General features: G+C 37.4%; 2 protein-coding genes across 2 annotated transcripts; one reads left to right on the top strand and one right to left on the bottom strand.

Annotated features, from left to right (window-relative positions):
• The first annotated feature begins 9,700 nt into the window (after positions 1 to 9,700).
• LOC104820627 (oil body-associated protein 2C) lies at positions 9,701 to 11,365 on the top strand. The gene is made up of 3 exons (XM_010551141.2): positions 9,701 to 10,015; positions 10,693 to 10,890; positions 10,988 to 11,365. The coding sequence occupies exons 1-3, from the start codon at positions 9,763 to 9,765 to the stop codon at positions 11,242 to 11,244; spliced, it is 708 nt and encodes a 235-aa protein (XP_010549443.1). The 5' UTR covers positions 9,701 to 9,762; the 3' UTR covers positions 11,245 to 11,365.
• On the bottom strand, positions 11,310 to 14,280 carry LOC104820628 (GDSL esterase/lipase At1g29670-like). The gene is made up of 5 exons (XM_010551142.1): positions 13,921 to 14,280; positions 13,302 to 13,426; positions 12,960 to 13,205; positions 12,597 to 12,849; positions 11,310 to 11,748 (listed from the first exon to the last, which is right to left on the bottom strand). The coding sequence occupies exons 1-5, from the start codon at positions 14,168 to 14,170 to the stop codon at positions 11,525 to 11,527; spliced, it is 1,098 nt and encodes a 365-aa protein (XP_010549444.1). The 5' UTR covers positions 14,171 to 14,280; the 3' UTR covers positions 11,310 to 11,524.
• Between the last annotated feature and the right edge of the window lie 4,728 nt (positions 14,281 to 19,008).

The following is a 19,008-nucleotide window of genomic DNA, read 5'->3' as shown; positions in this document are numbered from 1 at the left end:
TGTGATGCTCATCGTATATGAAGAGAACAAAGATTACAAATATGTAAAGTGAATAAGTCAGAAAATAATTTACAGGAATAGAAACAGAATGTTTCCAACCTTGTGAGATATTGTAGCAGATTGTGTCTTCATATTTGGTCTAATTGTCGAGTTGCCTTTTATGCGGTTTCGTTTTAGGTCCGGATTTCTCGTCTTTCTGATTCTTCCAGGATTATCTCGTGCTCTGTCATAGCTGATCTCTGCTCAAATATTTCCTTTTGGATTGTTTGTTCATCAACATTCCCCCTCAAGATTGGTCGGGGTAATCGATGAGGCCAATCTTAGAGAGACACTTGTTAAGAACAAACGAGCTCGTTGCCTTCGTTAGAACATCTGCTAGCTGGTCTTGACTTCGAGTGTATTTAGGGGAGATTAGTCCTCGCGTTATTTTCTCCCGAATAAAATGACAATCAACTTCTATATGCTTTGTCCTCTCATGGAATACCGAGTTTGCCGCAGTGCTGCTTGATTGTCACAGTGGAGTGTGGTTGGAGTTTCCGATTTGATTCCAAGGTCATTGATTAGTTGACGCAGCCACATGATCTCACTTGTAGTGTGTCCCTACTATATAGAGAGAGGCCCACGGCCCAAATGACAAACACAAACCGAAATCCCACATCGGAGACTTAGAGAGACTAAAACAAGGAGAGGATAGTATAAAACGAGGGCTCGAGGGACCGAGCACTATACTTACCTGGACGGAGTCGACGCGCGATCCAGAAGGCGCGTGGCCTAGGCTAGTGACCTCCATTGCACTTGGGAGGGGCGCTTAGCCTAAGGTCTCCCCAAGTGGGAGAGCCTACGTCATAATTTGTGGCAGAGGGGGCCTGCGTTCGCGCGGCCCCTACCAATTTTATTTTATCCAAATATTTTGCGTCTAGGTTCCGTATCAATTTTAATATATTCCGTAAATATTTGTTTCAAGGATGTCGTAAGTTGTAACCCTAGTCTGTGTATGCGCCGTCGATTCTTTCCAATCATTCACGTCTTATTCTGTCTGTAGTTTCGAATCGGTACTGTCAATTTTGTTAATCTATTCTTTTTTTTTTTCGAATTAATTGACTATATCGAAATGCTTGTCGTTATATTAGATTAATTGTCGTTGGCTTATTCAGGTTGGTTTTGGTTATATTTCGGTTCTAGGTTGGTTTTGGTTATACTTAAAGAAAACAAAGGGACTTTTGGTTTGATTGAGAATCGAATGCTGGATTTGAAACAGAATAATGAACTTTTCTGCAGAAACTTGCAGATTTGAGAAAGGACTTAGGGGAGTGTTTTGATGAATAACACTTTATTTCCCTTGGTTCTTTGTACATGTGATGCTCATCGTATATGAAGAGAACAAAGATTACAAATATGTAAAGTGAATAAGTCAGAAAATAATTTACAGGAATAGAAACAGAATGTTTCCAACCTTGTGAGATATTGTAGCAGATTGTGTCTTCATATTTGGTCTAATTGTCGAGTTGCCTTTTATGCGGTTTCGTTTTAGGTCCGGATTTCTCGTCTTTCTGATTCTTCCAGGATTATCTCGTGCTCTGTCATAGCTGATCTCTGCTCAAATATTTCCTTTTGGATTGTTTGTTCATCAACATTCCCCCTCAAGATTGGTCGGGGTAATCGATGAGGCCAATCTTAGAGAGACACTTGTTAAGAACAAACGAGCTCGTTGCCTTCGTTAGAACATCTGCTAGCTGGTCTTGACTTCGAGTGTATTTAGGGGAGATTAGTCCTCGCGTTATTTTCTCCCGAATAAAATGACAATCAACTTCTATATGCTTTGTCCTCTCATGGAATACCGAGTTTGCCGCAGTGCTGCTTGATTGTCACAGTGGAGTGTGGTTGGAGTTTCCGATTTGATTCCAAGGTCATTGATTAGTTGACGCAGCCACATGATCTCACTTGTAGTGTTTGCCATTGCTCGATACTCTGCTTCGGCGCTCGATCGTGCTACCACCGTTTGTTTCTTACTCTTCCACGTGACTAGGTTGCCTCCCACGAATGTGCAATATCCCGTGGTTGATTTTCTGTCAATCCTGTCGCCTGCCCAGTCAGCATCGCAATATGCTACAATTTCGGCGTGTTGGTTCTTTGTCATCCACACTCCTTTGTCGGGCGTTCCTTTGATGTATTTGAGTATCCGTGTCACCATTTGCCAATGTGTTGTTGTCGGAGCATGCATCCATTGACTAACCTGATGCACCGCAAAACTCAAGTCAGGACGTGTGATTGTAAGATAAATTAACTTACCGACAACGCGACGATATTGTTCTGGGTCTTCAAGAGATTCCCCCTCGCGTTGATCCTTGAAATGCTCTTCAAGTGGGGTTCTGACCGGTTTAGAGCCGAGCAATCCCGTGTCTTGTAACAAGTCAATGGTATACTTTCTTTGGGAAAGAAACAAAGTGTTAGTTGTACGTGTAACTTCAATTCCAAGAAAGTATTTTAATTGACCCAAATCTTTGATATCAAAAATGGATGTTAAGTATTGCTTAGTAGCCTGAATGCCGGACTTGTCACTTCCTGCAAGAATAATGTCATCAACATAGACTAATAAAATAATGATGCCCAAAGAAGTAGTGAGAGTAAATAGTGAATGATCAGAATTGCTACGGACAAAACCGCGTTCCATGATAGCAGAAGAAAGTTTTTGATACCACGCTCTAGGAGACTGCTTAAGGCCATAGATAGATTTGTGGAGACGACAGACTTGGTCGGGGCGAAGAGCGCGATTATACCCCGGAGGAGGTATCATATATATTTCTTCACTAAGATCACCTTGTAAGAATGCGTTCTTTACGTCCATCTGCCACAGATCCCAATCGAAATTAGTAGCCAAAGAAAGAATAACACGAACGGTAGATAACTTAGCTACAGGCGCAAATGTCTCTGTATAATCCTCGCCGTATGTTTGCGTGAAACCTTTCGCCACGAGGCGAGCTTTGTAACGTTCGACTTCACCATTGCTAAGATATTTGATCTTGTATATCCACTTACACCCCACCGCTCGTTTGTTTAGAGGGAGAGATGTGATTTCCCAAGTGCCATTCTTTTCCAAAGCAATAATTTCATCGTGCATTGCTTGCTGCCAAACAGGGATGTCCCTAGCTTGTAGGAACGATGTCGGCTCTTTTTCCTGCATAAGAGAACTTAAGAAGGCCTGGTCAGTAGTCGAGAAACAAGCGAGCGATGAAAACTGTTCTATTGGATAATGGACACTGAGGTGATTTTTGGGATTCTGGGCAGGTGTCACCCATGTATCTGGACAGAGGCGGACTGAAGGTTGTCGAGGGCGAGACCCGCGTCGTAGAGAAACAGGAGCATCAGAGGAAGACGTCACATTCGGTGGAATAGCAGACCTATCCGGAGCGATAGACGCCACAGGTTCCCCCTCAAGTGGAGAAGTCGGACATATGCCACCAAGAGGAACGAGTTCCCCCTCAAGGTCAGGGGCGTCATGGTCTGGGCATGAGTCGACACCGGGAGGAGGATCTGCAGGCAAAGTGGAAACATGTTCTAGAAGAACATGAGTTAACGAATCAACATTATCAATCGAAGGAGATGAAACCTTGTGTGGTTGTGAGGAAACATGTGGGCCCCTCTGTGGTGGTGGTGGTACAGATGTGTCTAACACCTGGCCCAATGTCTGGATAGAGTGGAGATATTGCAACAAGTATTCGTTGCTGTCATTGCCACGATGCACCAGATTCTCCAACTCGGCCCAATCGTGATGATCAAAGAAGCCAATCTCCTCGAGAAACTTGACATCACGGGAAGTATATATCCGATGTGTGTTGGGTTCATAGCAGAGATAACCTTTCTGGTCTGTTGGGTATCCCAAAAACACACAACGAACACTTCTCGGATCCAATTTATCTCGTTCACCTTCAGGTACACGGACAAAACAGACGCATCCAAATACCTTTAGGGGATCAATATTAGGCTTATGCTTAAATAATACCTCATACGGAGAATGATTTTGGAGCACTTGTGTCGGGAGTCTGTTAATCAGGTAACAAGCCACTTTGACAGCGTCACACCAATATTTCTTGGGAACCTGACGATGAAATAAGATCGTGCGAGTCACTTCCATCAGGTGGCGGTTCTTCCTCTCGGCAACACCATTTTGTTGTGGTGTATGGGGACACGACCGTTGGTGTACAATGCCATGTTCGAGAAGGAAAAGGCGAAACCTATCATTCAAGTACTCTCCACCATTGTCGGTCCGAAACGTCTTAATGCCTACACCAAACTGATTAGTTACATAAGCATGAAAATGGTGAAAAGCTTCGAACGCGTCCTTTTTCGTTTTCAAAGGTGTTAACCATGTAAATTTCGATTTTTCATCAATGAACGTAATGAAATATTTAAAATTGTCACGGGAAAAACACGGAGCAGTCCAAATATCAGAATGCACTAAATCAAATGGATTATCATAAATCGTAGTTGAAACCGGAAAAACAGACCGGACATGTTGTCCAAGAGTACAAGCCTCACAAATAGAACTAATGGGTTTATGTTCTGGAACAAGCAATTGAAGAACCTTGAAATGGGGATGACCCAACCGATCATGCCAAATATCATACGAAACAGAATAAAAACTAGATTGGTGATCTTCGAGATAAAATAGATTTCCCTTTTTGTATCCTCTCCCGATGATCTCAAGCGTCTTAGTATCCTGAAACTCAACAAGGTCAGTTTCAAATATAACCCGACAATGAATCTGTTCTAGAAGCTTAGAAATAGACAGTAAGTTTGTTCGAAATTCAGGCACATAAAATCCAAAAAGTTGCTGTCCAAATAGATTAATCATGCCTTGACCTTGAATGGAAACGTGGTGGCCATTAGCAACAGACACAACACCTCCACATGTGTCAAGTTTTACAAACCAACCTGCATCATTGAACATATGGGAAGATGCGCCAGAATCAATAACGACAGAAGAGAGAGTTGTGTGGTTACCACTTTCTTTGTTATTCATTGCCAGGAGAAATTGTTTGAACCCCTTAAGTTCATCTGGAGTGAAAGATATGGCTGTGTCTCCTGGGTTAGCTGCAGTGGTAGCAGTCATGGCGGAAGCACGGGTTGGCAGATTGTCACGATATCGAGTAGGCTTCAGATGGGGGTTCAAAATCCAGCACCTGTCTTTAGTGTGTCCGCTTTTCTTACAGTGATCGCAGAACAGGTTTCGACGATCCCGCGGCGGAAGCGAAGCTGTGCCAGGCTTCTTCGTGTAGTGGGCGAGTTCCGAGGGGGTTGTAAATAGATTACGCCCACCCTCTTCCCGCTTAACCATCATGCAAACCTCATCGAAGCTTGGCAAAGTAGTTTGTCGCAATAGGTGATAGACTAAATCATTAAAGGAAGGATCAAGTGTAAGGAGTAGGGAGAAAACCTTATCCACTTGCGCTCTTGTTCGGATCGTTTGTGGATCTATAGTGGTTGGGCGGATCTCTTCCAATTCAGCCCAGAGAGCACAGAACTCATCTTGGATTTTGTTGAAAGGCTGTCCATTCTGTTGCAGGTGAAAGAGCTTCTTCTTGAGCTCAAAAATTCGGCTAATATTCGATAGATTGTCGTAAACACTCTTCAAGGAATCTCACAACGATTTAGCTGTATCATTGGCAATAAATGATTGTAGAATGTGGGATTCAAGAGAACTTTGTAAAATGACCAGTGCTTGGCTATCTAATTGTTTCCAGCTAGCTTGATCAGATGCTGCTTTCTCGTTCCGAGCGTTAACTACAGCCGGATCTTCATCCTCTGCAGGAGCACTCGACAGAGCTGGGATTCGAGTGTGGAGAATATGGTCCCACAGTCCCTTGCTATTCAGAGCCGCCATGGCAGCTTTTGTCCAATAAAAGTAATTATCTCCATTGAGGAGAATCAGGATGAGTTTGCCTTGAGCTTCCATTGGATGGGTTTTCTGAGAAACACAAACAGGTAGAGGCAAACGAAAGAAATTCGTGAGATGTGGTGATTCAGAGACCTCTAGCTCTGATACCATAAAGAAAACAAAGGGACTTTTGGTTTGATTGAGAATCGAATGCTGGATTTGAAACAGAACAATGAACTTTTCTGCAGAAACTTGCAGATTTGAGAAAGGACTTAGGGGAGTGTTTTGATGAATAACACTTTATTTCCCTTGGTTCTTTGTACATGTGATGCTCATCGTATATGAAGAGAACAAAGATTACAAATATGTAAAGTGAATAAGTCAGAAAATAATTTACAGGAATAGAAACAGAATGTTTCCAACCTTGTGAGATATTGTAGCAGATTGTCTTCATATTTGGTCTGATTGTCGAGTTGCCTTTTATGCGGTTTCGTTTTAGGTCTGGATTTCTCGTCTTTCTGATTCTTCCAGGATTATCTCGTGCTCTGTCATAGCTGATCTCTGCTCAAATATTTCCTTTTGGATTATTTGTTCATCAACAATACTTCGGTTTTAGAAAAATTATAACCTTTGAATTTTTATATTGAATTTGGTTTGGTTTCGTTTTAGTTATTATAAAAATATTTCATTTTTTTAGAATAAATTTACGATTTTTTTTGTTATTTTTTCGTTCGCTTCGGTTCATATTTGGGTTCGGTTTTTTGGATTAGAGAAATCATAATCATTTCGTTTTTATGTCTAATTTTAAAAAAAATACGATTTTTTATTATTTTTTATCCGCTTCGTTTGAAGTTCGATATTTAAAAAATCATAACCATTCGGTTTTATATTTAATTTGATTCAATTACAGTTGTGTAATTTTTTTTTGGTATAAATGTGTTTTGTTGTGTTGATACCCGATAAATGACATTTACAAAAATTTCAAATCACCAAAAGCAATAGGGAATTCTCATGTTGTGCAAGCAAAAAAAAAAACAAAGATAGACTTAACTAGCTAATACGATACCATAGTAGCAGGATTTCATTCATCCTTGACTCTCCCGGTTTTTGCAAGGATATGAGAACATTTCTCATAAGTCGATCGACCTTGAGCTTCATCTGGTTCACCAAGACCCACTGATTCTTGTGAATATCGACGTTTCTCTATTTCCATATCTCATAAACTACCCGTTCTGTCAAGAGTTTCATTATGGTCCGCCTGTTGCGAGCTCCCATATTTACCGCACATTTAATCCAATCTAGGCAGCATCTCACATCCGGTGTTGGGTTCCCACTGAGCTTTTCGGCAAATGACAACTATAATGTGGAGCTGTAATCGCATTTGAAGAACAAATGCGTATGAGATTCGACATTTTTGCAGTACAAGATGCAACTGCTAGGCCCTTGTATTCCCCACTGTGCCACCCTATCTGCCGTTGGCAGTCTCTGTTGCAGTACCTGCCATAGAATGAAAGAGTAATGTGGAATTGCTCCCTTAAACCAGACCAATTCGTGCCATTGAACAGTCTGATTTTGTCGCCTGTTCTGCCTCCATGTTTGTCTTCCGTTGAACGTCATTTGGAAGTCGTCGTCTTTGTGCCGCCAAAGATAAATGTCTTGTCCCCTGGCCATACTTGGTGGTTCCATCGATGAGAGAATGATGTGCAATTGCTGTATTCTGTCATTCCTTGTCCTGGCAGATTCTAGTGGCCGTTACGGAATGCATCAATTATTTTCGTTGTTTTACTCATCCTCGTGAGTCTCGGACTCGATATGCCGATGAAGTCAATCAACGGTCCAACACTAAGCCAATTGTCGAACTAGAAAGATATACTTTCACCATTGCCCAGCTGAACCTTAGTAAACTGCCTTATCTCATCCTTTAGTTCGGAGCAGTTTCTTGAGGTTCCATGTGGCAATCGTGGTGTCGCCTGTTTTCCAATAAGTGCGTCCTCGGAAACCTAATTGTTCGGTTAGTAATCAAAATAACCGAACAATTATGTATAATTTAATTCGATGGTTTGGTTATGAATCAAACAAGTCATCCCTAATTGTCGTTACCATTAGTCTAATCTTGGTATCTCAGAGTACACAAATACTTTTAAATGAAGTTTAAGTAGATGGCACCAATTTCAAAACCACGTATTTCTCTAAGTCAAGAGATTTGTGAGATTAGAGTTTTGGAGGAGGAGACAAAAGATTAAATAACCATATGACCAAAATAAAACTTCGATTTGATTCCAATTACCCTCATCAATTTCAAAATCCAAACCACAATCTAATTGACTCTGATTTGAAAATAGTTAATGTTTTTTTTTTGTTGTTAAAGATTGTATTAAATAATTAACGTTGAAACGAGTAAAACCTTGAAAGTCCTATTGCGAATAAAAACGTGTAACAAAGCGTTTTGTCCAAAAAATCTGAAACTTGTACATATATTATATATATACACACATGCACAAAATAATAAGAATTAAATCATGACGTGCGTACGTGTATATGTAATACGTATATGTTCATCAAATTTCATAAACTCTTTTTAAGAGAAGAAAAAGAAAACTTGTACGGTCATACCGTTACTCTTGTACGGAGGCATAACTGAAATACGTGGGATTCAAACGTTAACAAGAGCATATGGAGCTATACACTCTGGTTAAAAAGCCTATTTTTACTTGGGCCGTCCAAATTAGGCCCATTGAAGGCCCAGTCGATTATATCTATTATTTATGTCCCACATCGGAAATATTAACACATACATAGCGGAGTCACGGCCATTTAATGAGTTGAAAAGCAAGCTCCTCAAATCACGGAGCCGTGCGATGAGCACAAAGCGAACTATTCTTTCGCCTTTTACTAAAGAATACCGTGTGCTCGTCGCATCATGCGTTATACGCCTATTGGACTGCTCTCTTAGAGCTCTGTCCCCATCAATCTCTATATGTTAAAGACTATAAATGTGGATAAGCAATCGAATTTGGAAATAAATATTTCCAAATCGAATGGTAACTGCTTTTGTGTCGGACCCATACATATCTATCAATCGAGATCCGGTAGATGGGTTTTGATCTTGACATTTTCATATTTTGTAATCAATCGAATTGAAATCTAATAAAATCGAACCCCTAAAACCGAAATGATAACCCGTGGGGTTTTGATTTCGGCCAATAGATTGGAATTGGCGACACCCCGAGCCTTTTAAATCGACGAGATTGTTGTCCCCTCCTCGGACCAACAGAATCCATTAAAAACTCGAGTAGCCGAGGTGCATTTATAACCATATCTTGTTAATTTTTTGTTTTCAATTTATCATTCCATTGAAGATTTGGATACAAATTCTCGGTCCAAAGGATTTAGATCCCACACAGCTTCCTTTGGACTGAGAATTTAGATCCCATACAGATTTCTCTTTGAGTATACGACACAGGTTACCTACGAGGGATCGAATAGCATCCTGGAATCCAAACACGATGTTGCGATGTCTACTATGTGATGGAGCAGACGAATCGATCGATCATCTCTTCTTCGTATGTGGCTATTCGAAGCAAATCTGGGCTATTTGGCTTAGGGCAGAGCCGGTGTCTCCATTGCAAACTGCATCCTAAATTTAATAAGATTTTTTTTTTGGTTAAAAAACTTTAATAAGATTTTATAGAATAAAAGTAAATAATAAATATTCAACACACGGTCTCTTGCTAAATGGCCACGTTCTTCGTTTAACATGCACAACGACACGAAACAAAAAACTACAAAAAAAAAATCTCAATAAAAGTTAAAAACACCACTTAACCAAAAAAAAAAAATTGAAACCCAAACCAATAAGAAGAAAAAGGAGATTCTTGGTCGGAGATATGGATTCCGGCGAGGATAAGATCCCTCCGGGAGACCGGACGGCGGTCGGAACGACGGTGGTGGATGTCGGAACGATGATTCTGCAGAGGCGGAGACCGGTGAAGCAAATGAACCAACACGTCTCCACCTTCTCAATCTACGGCGGAGATATGCCACGTCAGATCTCGACCCACCACTTCCTCCACCGCCTCAACTCCGATTTCCTCCAGTCCGCCGTCTACGATTCCGACTCCTCTGGCGCACGTCTCATCGGTAAATAATTATCTAATTATTTCGATTTAAATTTTAAATTTTAATTTTGCATGTTTTTGTAACGGAGATTGCACGAAACTTAATCCCCCCTTTATGTCATTTAGATTTTTTTTCCAATTTTTAAGAAAATATAAAAAAAACACATATATACCATCATTAAATTATATTCTCATTATAATGGGAGTATTTTCAATTAAGGCTAAAATTAAAACTATCTTAAAAAGTCATCTAAAAAGTCTAAAACCATATCTATTAAATATAAAAAAAAAATGATTCTGGTTTTTCTTAAGGGGTGAATGGAAATAAACCGTTCGGACAGAAAATCTCAATCTTTGTCGGCATCTCTTTCGTTCACTTGGATTAATTTGCTTATTCACCATCACGTTTATTTAATTACGAATATATAAAAGATATTGCACCGATTGATACCATGATTAAATCGCCCTTTCCATTTCTACCCAGTGTAATTTACTGTTCGTTGAATTATATAATTTACAGAGGATGGATTTAATCCGTTGAATTATATAATTTACTATATATATATATATATATATGCAATTATACAAAATTTTCCAAGAAGAATGAAATTCAATGAATTATTTATTCGCGTGTGCATCAAAGACGATGTATCTTTCTTCTAACATTAGAATCCGAATGTTATAACATTTTTTTTGCAGGGATTGAATATATAATTTCGGATCGGTTATACGAAAATCTACCGCAAGACGAGCAAAAGCTATGGCACTCTCACGCTTACGAGGTCAAGTCCGGGGCTTGGATTTATCCGCAAATGCCCGAAAAGTTAGTCGCTCCCGAGCTCAATAACATCGCCAAGACATACGGCAAGTTTTGGTGCACTTGGCAAGTGGACCGAGGTATTAACCCTAAACCGATCGGTATCAAGAAAATCCGGTTATGACCCGGTTAAGGAATTCGGTTTTAAATTACCGTTCGGTATTCTCGCGTGTTTAGGCGATAAGCTACCGATTGGTCCGCCCGAGCTGATGATGTCGCCACAGGCCGTGGACCGAGGGGTGATCAGGCCTGAGCTCGTAAAGAGCCGGGATGAGAAGTATAAGATTTCAACCGATGAATTGAAGCATCGGAGGGCGGAGATAGCGGAACCCGAGTGGATTAACCCGATGGCCGATTACTGGAAACAGCACGGTAAGTGTTTCCTACTCGATATCGTCCCTGTCGAGATGAACCGTAACGCACCTTTCCCTTGAACCGAGTATGGAACTATTAGATGAGTACGGAACTATAAGATATAATCAGGTTCTGTGAAAAAACATTGTGTAACATCATTTTCAATTTATTTGGTAATTCCGAAAAACCGAAATTATAATAGATAGCGTACCGGTTATGCAAATTAACCGCAATACAATCGGAATACACAATTTAGGACATTCTCGGATTAATAGATACGGAAACATTTGGTGATAGTAATTAATCTTCATGAGCTCAACTTGTGTGAAACACACACACGCATTGTTCTTATGTATGCGTTCAAAGTTGAGCCAACCTTGAGATATCGAAGGGATAAGCGTCGGAAGATGATCGAGCACGGTACGATCGTTGGCCTATGATCGTGTTCGCGGCCTCGGTCGGGTGGAACGCGTCCCAGAAGACGTATGCGTTCCGGCTCTGGCAAGGTCTCTGTCCCGGTAGACATGTGATCTGACCGCCATTCCTCCCGACACCGCAGCATCCCGCGTTCGTTACCCGAAACCCTAGAGAAATCGGAAATTCAAGTTCTTAGTTCTCAATTTGCATATATGCATTACCATTTTGTCAATGCTACTAGGGTTTGATATTTTGGTTACGTTATGAGTTCGGTTTTTTCAACCAAAAAAAAAAAACAACGTTAAAACTAGTTCGAACAGATTTCGGTCTGATTTCAGTTCAAACGCGTTTTTATTAATAAAAATATTTATTTTTTTAAAAGAAATTTTAGCTATTTATATATATATATATATATTTTATAAAATTATATTCATTAATTTCGAGTTTATATCTCTGAATGGTTTGAATTAGGTTCAGATCAGATTAGACTATATATATATATATATTACTACTTTGAATTTTAAATAACTATACTCATGTGGGTTTTATAATTAGTTTTTAGCCTGGTTTTGATTCAAACTCGTTTTCATTAGTAATAATCTCTATTTTCTAAATAATCTTCTGATTATTTTTTTATTATATTTTAAAAAATGGATTTTACTTTTAGAAAAAGTCAACTCTACGACCACACTAGTCAACGCCTGGTCTGTCGGTTTAGACCAAAGTGTTAGTCAAAAGTAATATACACATGGGTTAGAAACGTATTATATAACGTACCATAGGCAGATGGGTGTTATTAATCAAGTCTTGGAATATTATATACTCATTCGATTTATATATATATATATATATATATATATATATATTGTTCGAATTACCCACCCTCATTAATTACTACTAGTAATGGTTTAGAAAAGTCAACTCTAAGACCATGCTGGTCAACGTCAGTGGTCTGTCGGTTTTGACTGTGTATTCAAAAGTAAAATACGGGTTAGAAACGTATAATATAATGTACCGTAGGCAGAGGGGTTGTTAACCAAGTCTTGGAAAATGCCGTAAGCGTTGATGTAAATGAATTTGGCGTCGGGGAGGTTGTTGTTGAGGCGGTCCACGAGGGATCGGAGCTTGTTGTTGAATATCTGGTTGGCCGAGTTTATTCTCTCGTCGCACGTCCTTCCGTCGCGGCTGTTCGCCAGCTTGTTCGGGCTGCAGCCGATGGCTCCGACCCCTATCAACGCGAATTTCCTCGCCCCGTAATTGTACAGAGCCTGAAACAAGAACACGTAAATCGAATTCACAGAATCTTCCATTAAGTATCTGAAATCGGACAAACACGAAGAGAATTCTCAAGATCGAGATCGAGATCGAGAAAACGTACGTTGAGCTGTTGGCTGTACCGATTGATAAGATCATCGGCGAACTGCTCGGGAGTGAACTGTCGGCTCGAGGAGTAGAACGTGGGCATGAAGTAGTTGTTAAGATAATCATTACTCCCTAATCCGACCGAGTAAATGCACCTCCTTAGATAGTCGGCCGCCGTATTCTCGTCGCCGAGAAGATTCACCACTTGCGACACCGTGTTCTGGTAATTTCGGACTTGCCCACTAAAGCTAATCCTTTGTCCCTTCACCAAAGCATAAAAGAGATTCAATCTTTCGGACATAATACGACAAAGAGAGTAAAAGTTGTGCTAGATTTGATAGGGTAAGAATGATTGTACCAATTGTCGGCCGGTTTCTTCTCGGATTCCGGCAGCAGCGGAAGCGTAGTTGACGCCGGAAAGTATCTGCCGGCCACTCGCGGCACTGTACGGAGGGATGTAGCCATCAAATCCAAGTAGTTGAGCTTCATCACGTCAACAATAAATAAACTAATGAGTAGATCATATTTGATTAAATTTGACTTTTATATATATATATACATATATATATGTATGTATCTTGGATGAATGGATTATAACATCATAGTCACTTGATCTAGATAAGAGTCAAGATTATGTCAAAGTGTCAAAGCTTAGAACTTCATTCGAATCTAGGACGTACGCTTTGTCATGATCGTTTTAGATCCATCATATAATTTAATTTGTAATAATTAACCAAAATATCTTTGACTTTTAATGGAAAATAATTTGTTATTACTAAACGACGAATATATCCATTACCAAGTGTACTGTCTGTACCCACGTAAATGTATCGACATATGTCTGTTTAATGGAACAAAATGTTGAACAATAAATATCTTTCCTGAAATAATTGAGAGTGGTCCTCCAAGGAGCGTTTGAGAATCCAAGTTATATTTACTTAGAAATCAAAATTACGAATCCTAAATAGGAAGCTTACCGATAACATCGACGGTGGTTTTCCCGTTGGAGAATCGGCCGGTCGGGCCGCCGGGAAAATCAATACCGTAGGGGAAATAATTTGCTCTCGCGAGAGAAACGAGACGATTGTTGTTTCCATTGTCGACTAAAGAATCGCCAAAGATGAAGTAACATGGAACTTGCGGGGCCCCATTTACCCTAAAACCCAACATCAATCCAAATATTAACCCCACAAAAACCATATACCATTTCCTCATGTAACCCTCCATTTTCACAAAAACAAAACCCTAGAGAGAGAGAGAGAGAATATAAGGGTTTATGTTGAAGTGATTAGGGTTTCATAGGAATGGGAAGCGCAGAAGGGATGGATGTGAAGAAATCTCAAGTAGGAGTGTGTTTATATATTGGTAGTGCGGGAGAGCAGATATTTGCATGTGTGTTGCTTTATCTTTGTCATCACCTAGTGGTTAACATATTTAAGATTTGTGGGTCCAATAAAAAATTATCTTTAATAAAAAGTGCAATATTGGCATTTCGATTATCTTTTTTCAATCATGACACTTCGACACCGAACCTTCCTCTTAACCCTTTGTTAATTATAGATTGGATCTTTTGTTTGATAACGTTCTCCGGAACTTCGGACTGACTATATTACATGAGCCTAGAGAGTCAATCTTTAGTCCGCAATTAATTTACGCAGTTTCTTCCTACTATAAAGTTGAACCGACCACCTTGAACACTTGACAATCGTTTTATGATCCGGTCACCTCAAACACTATCACTCGGCCAGATCTTATAATCCCGATTTCTTCTAACCCTTTGTTACTTGATCATTCTACACACTTATTCTTATTAGTTTTAATCCATTTTCTAATTTTATCTTTATTAGTTTTAATTAGCACAAATCCCCTTGAAAAAGTAATTAATTGATCAATATATTTAGTGCTGTATTTCGGTTTCACTCGATTCAATCCAATATTACGAATCTTCACATGAAAACCATAGTCCGTATATATACTTCTAGAAAATTGGGATATACTCTCTAATAGATACATCTATATATATAAGGGTTGGATTAGGTCCTAAACCATACAAACCCTCCCCTAAAAAGTCGCAAATTAATGTGTATTATTGGGGATAACTTGTATTAAAAAAAGTGTTGATTAATTTAAGGATAAATATAATAAATATTAGAAGAATATGGATAAATATGTAGAATTGTTAAAAGGGTTTGTAGGTGAGGATGTTAGGTTTGCATTAAATAAACGCGGACTATAATGTGAAATGTAGCTACGCATGGCGGGCTAGTCTCCGCACCCCTAATATTTCTTTTTCACGTAATATGCATAAGAAATGGTCCAATCCAAACAAACTTTTTTTTTTTTATAACGGAGGATCCCTACCTGCTACCCTTCGAGCGCGCTGACTAGATAAACCTCCGGTCCGAGAGTAGCCTTTGTATATGGATCATATAAACCCAAAAATTACCTCTCTTCCCGCCAGCCAAGAATCGAACACTCAACCTAAAGGTGGAGTTAACTCTTAGGATCACTCGCCCACGATCTGTTGGGTAATCCAAACCTAAACTTATACGTACATATATACATACATATATATCTCAAAAGTCAAATCCTATATGAGGGGAAGACCAAAAACAGCTAAGGAACAACTCGAGATTTAGCGACTATTCCGCAGCTTCATACTACCAAAATTCAGAATAGGGAAATTTCCATTAAGTGCTTCAATTTTCTAAAATATGTCAAACAAGTATTAGAATTTTTAATTTGTCTAATTGATAACTCAAATATTAAAATGTTTCGAATTGATTACAGTAAAATCAATAATAATTTTCAACTTCAAATTATAAAACGAATGAACTATTGAAATTTTCCCACAAGTTGTTGTAAATAACTAAATATTATGGTAGCATGTTTCATTCTTAATTTTTTTTTTTGGATAAATCATTCATATGAAAATTAAGAATTGATATCGATTTCATGAATTAGAGTATCAATTTGAGATATTTTAACTTTTAAGGTATAATTTTGAATATATTAATATTTGTGGTGTTAATTATTAATTTAGTTATTTAGTTGTCATATTTTAAAAATTGAGATATTTATATGTGATTTTCACTTCAGAATATTATTTTTTTTACATTGAATATATACTCCACCTATATATCTCTACCAATTTTACCAACTTTATAATGCAACCCCTCAATACAAGTAAGTAAATGTCCTAACCTAAAATTATAAATGCATGGATCTCATCATATAGAAATCAGACTAAATAATTTCACCAAACCATGATGATATTTTTCGTAGGTTATAAAGGAAAGGATGTAATAAACCGACATAGTAATAAATATATGGTGAGGATTTCGTTGACGGTTGGATGTCAATAATTTCGATCTTTATTATAGATGTAGCCTCGAAACTTCGAAGATAATAATAATAATAATAATAATAATTCATTCAAACGATTATGCCCCGTTACAATATTTTATATTTTATATAAAAGAAACCCTATTGTCTATTACGTCTATTTCATAAAAATTTTGTTAACGTGATATTAGTGAATCGTTTAGCCATGGTGTATTTTTTTTTGTCTCTTTGTTACTTTTTTGTTGTTGAAATATAAATATCAGCAACTTTAATTTATTATTAATGTCCCACGAGTTAGACCGATGAATTAATTTCCTCCCCCGTAGTAATTTTTTTTAAATGATGTTATAGTAATGTTTCCAAATGAAGTAACATTTCATAGAAAACACGACATACGATTTACTCCAAGTAACCTACCATTTCGCACCATATAAAAAGAGAGAATAGCAAGAGAAAAGAAAAGGAAAATACCATAAAAATATCCAAAAAATACAAAACAATATTTAATTTTTAATTTGATAAATAAACACACTAAATATTGAAATATGCAAAAAAAAAAAAAAAAACCGTTAGTTAGCCTCTTGAAATCGAATTTTTTTTTTATATATGTTCTTTGAGTGTACTATATAGATGATTCTACTCAAATTGTTTGAAATTTATTTATATACAGATTTTAACGAACTTTAACGATCTTTATTCGAAAACAATTTTATATTCAAATTCTAACGAAATAATCTTTGTGTAGGATAATATTTAATTTATTTATTTATCAAATTAAAAGTAACGCTATTTTTTTATATATTTCGTAGAGTTAGTATATTTTTATGAGATTTTAAAAATAATTGTAAATATTTGGTGGAAGATGCAAGAGTATTTATAAAAGGCCGGTGTAAATTAAGTCCAAGTTTGTAACTATTTGGACCAAATAATGAAATAAGGCTCATATTCATTAAGGCTCAGTTCACAGCCGGTTTAGAGTTGGACTGGACTGCATTGCATGGACATACATAAGGCAAAATAAACACTATGGTTTTTTTTTTTTTCTAAATACAAAGTAATAATAAAGAAACGCATTCCAACGAATTCACTATAAGATACTGAAAGAAATGCCTGTTTGTATATTGATCAATGTGATATAGTAGGTTGTCAATTTTGATTCGAATCTCGAAATACGACTCGAGTTTCACCCGAAAAATATCAGATTTTGAGTCTAAATTTATCGGTTCGAAAAAATTTGAATTTTTCAGGTCGGTTTTAAATTGGGTTTCAGTAGATGTGAAAGTCCGATTTTTTTTTCCAAAAAATATTAATAAGAAAATATTTACAAAGAAGGATTTGACTAATCTGGCCCGAGTCTGATCCCGAGTCTTATAGAACCGGATTTCGGGCTTCGTTGTATAGAACCGAAACAAATTTGGTTGGCCTGAACTCATACCCGAAACTTTCGAATCGAGTGCGGGTTCGAGTCGGACTGTCCTTTTTGACTTTGTTAGAATGAAATCTTTGACAAAAATTTAATCATAACTAAATAATATCATTATATTAACGCCGTAAACTAACCATATACAAACCGAATAAATAACATATATGCAAACCGAATCATATTAACGCCGTAAATTAATGTAATTAACCGGTATATATATGATAGAATAATATGCAGCGACAAAATATTATCATTTTTTTTTCCAAAGGATCTATTTAAGAGTTCAAATTTTTAAAATCTGTCTAAAAATATTTCTGCTTGGGATCTTCGAGAAATCAAAATCTATAATAACATATATCTCACAAAATAGAAACGATATTCTGAATTTGTATATTCCAGAAATAGGAAATAAAAGGAAAGGAAGTGCATAAGCCGACAACATAATAAATATATGGCGAAGACTTTTTTGGACGGATGGGTGACAAAATAAATTCGACATGTTATTATATAGATGTAAGTCTCGAAATTTCAAAGATAATAGATAATCGATTTAAATGTTTCATGTACCTTTACAAAAGTCATTATATCAAAAATATCTTTGTTTTGCTATTCATACTTCAACACATAACATTTTCCAATTGTGACCATGTGATCCATGCGACCCAAAATATAGTGTGATCACATTTTGATTTTATTGATTATAACGTTAAATTTATGGTGATCTCACTATTTCATTATGTTCATATATTGTATATCTTAGTAATTATTTGATTAAAACATTATAAATTTAACATTATGAACAATAAGATCAATATATGACCACACTATATTTTGGGTCACATTGGTCACATGGTCACAATTGGAGAAGGGTATATGTCGAAGTAGGAATAGCAAAATAAATATATTTTTGATAATGACCCCTTTACAAAAGGGAAAAAACGTCAATCGCTATCTTCATAATAATGTTGCTAACGTGATTTTAGTGAAGTTGTTAGCCCAAAGTATATATCTCTATCAGCCACTTTAATTTTAATTTTGTTTATTTATAAGAGTTTGGACCAATGGATTTCATTCCCTCTTTTGTAAGCTGCTTTAGTAAAGCTTTTCTATTCCACGTTTACAGAACCTCTACCTCAGTCCGAAGCTTCCATTATTTTCGAAAATAATATATATATCTACATATATATGACTTTCGAAAATAATTAATTAAATCCAATTCGACTAAGCCGATAGGTTGTCTTCGTACAACATTTGTTGTAAGAAGTTTCTTAGTTCAAGTCTCTGTTCTTGTTTGACA

The sequence above is a fragment of the Tarenaya hassleriana genome, unplaced genomic scaffold (assembly GCF_000463585.1).
Source record: "Tarenaya hassleriana unplaced genomic scaffold, ASM46358v1 Cleome31, whole genome shotgun sequence".
Classification (NCBI taxonomy): domain Eukaryota; kingdom Viridiplantae; phylum Streptophyta; class Magnoliopsida; order Brassicales; family Cleomaceae; genus Tarenaya; species Tarenaya hassleriana.
This window is presented reverse-complemented; position numbering and strand designations above follow the sequence as displayed.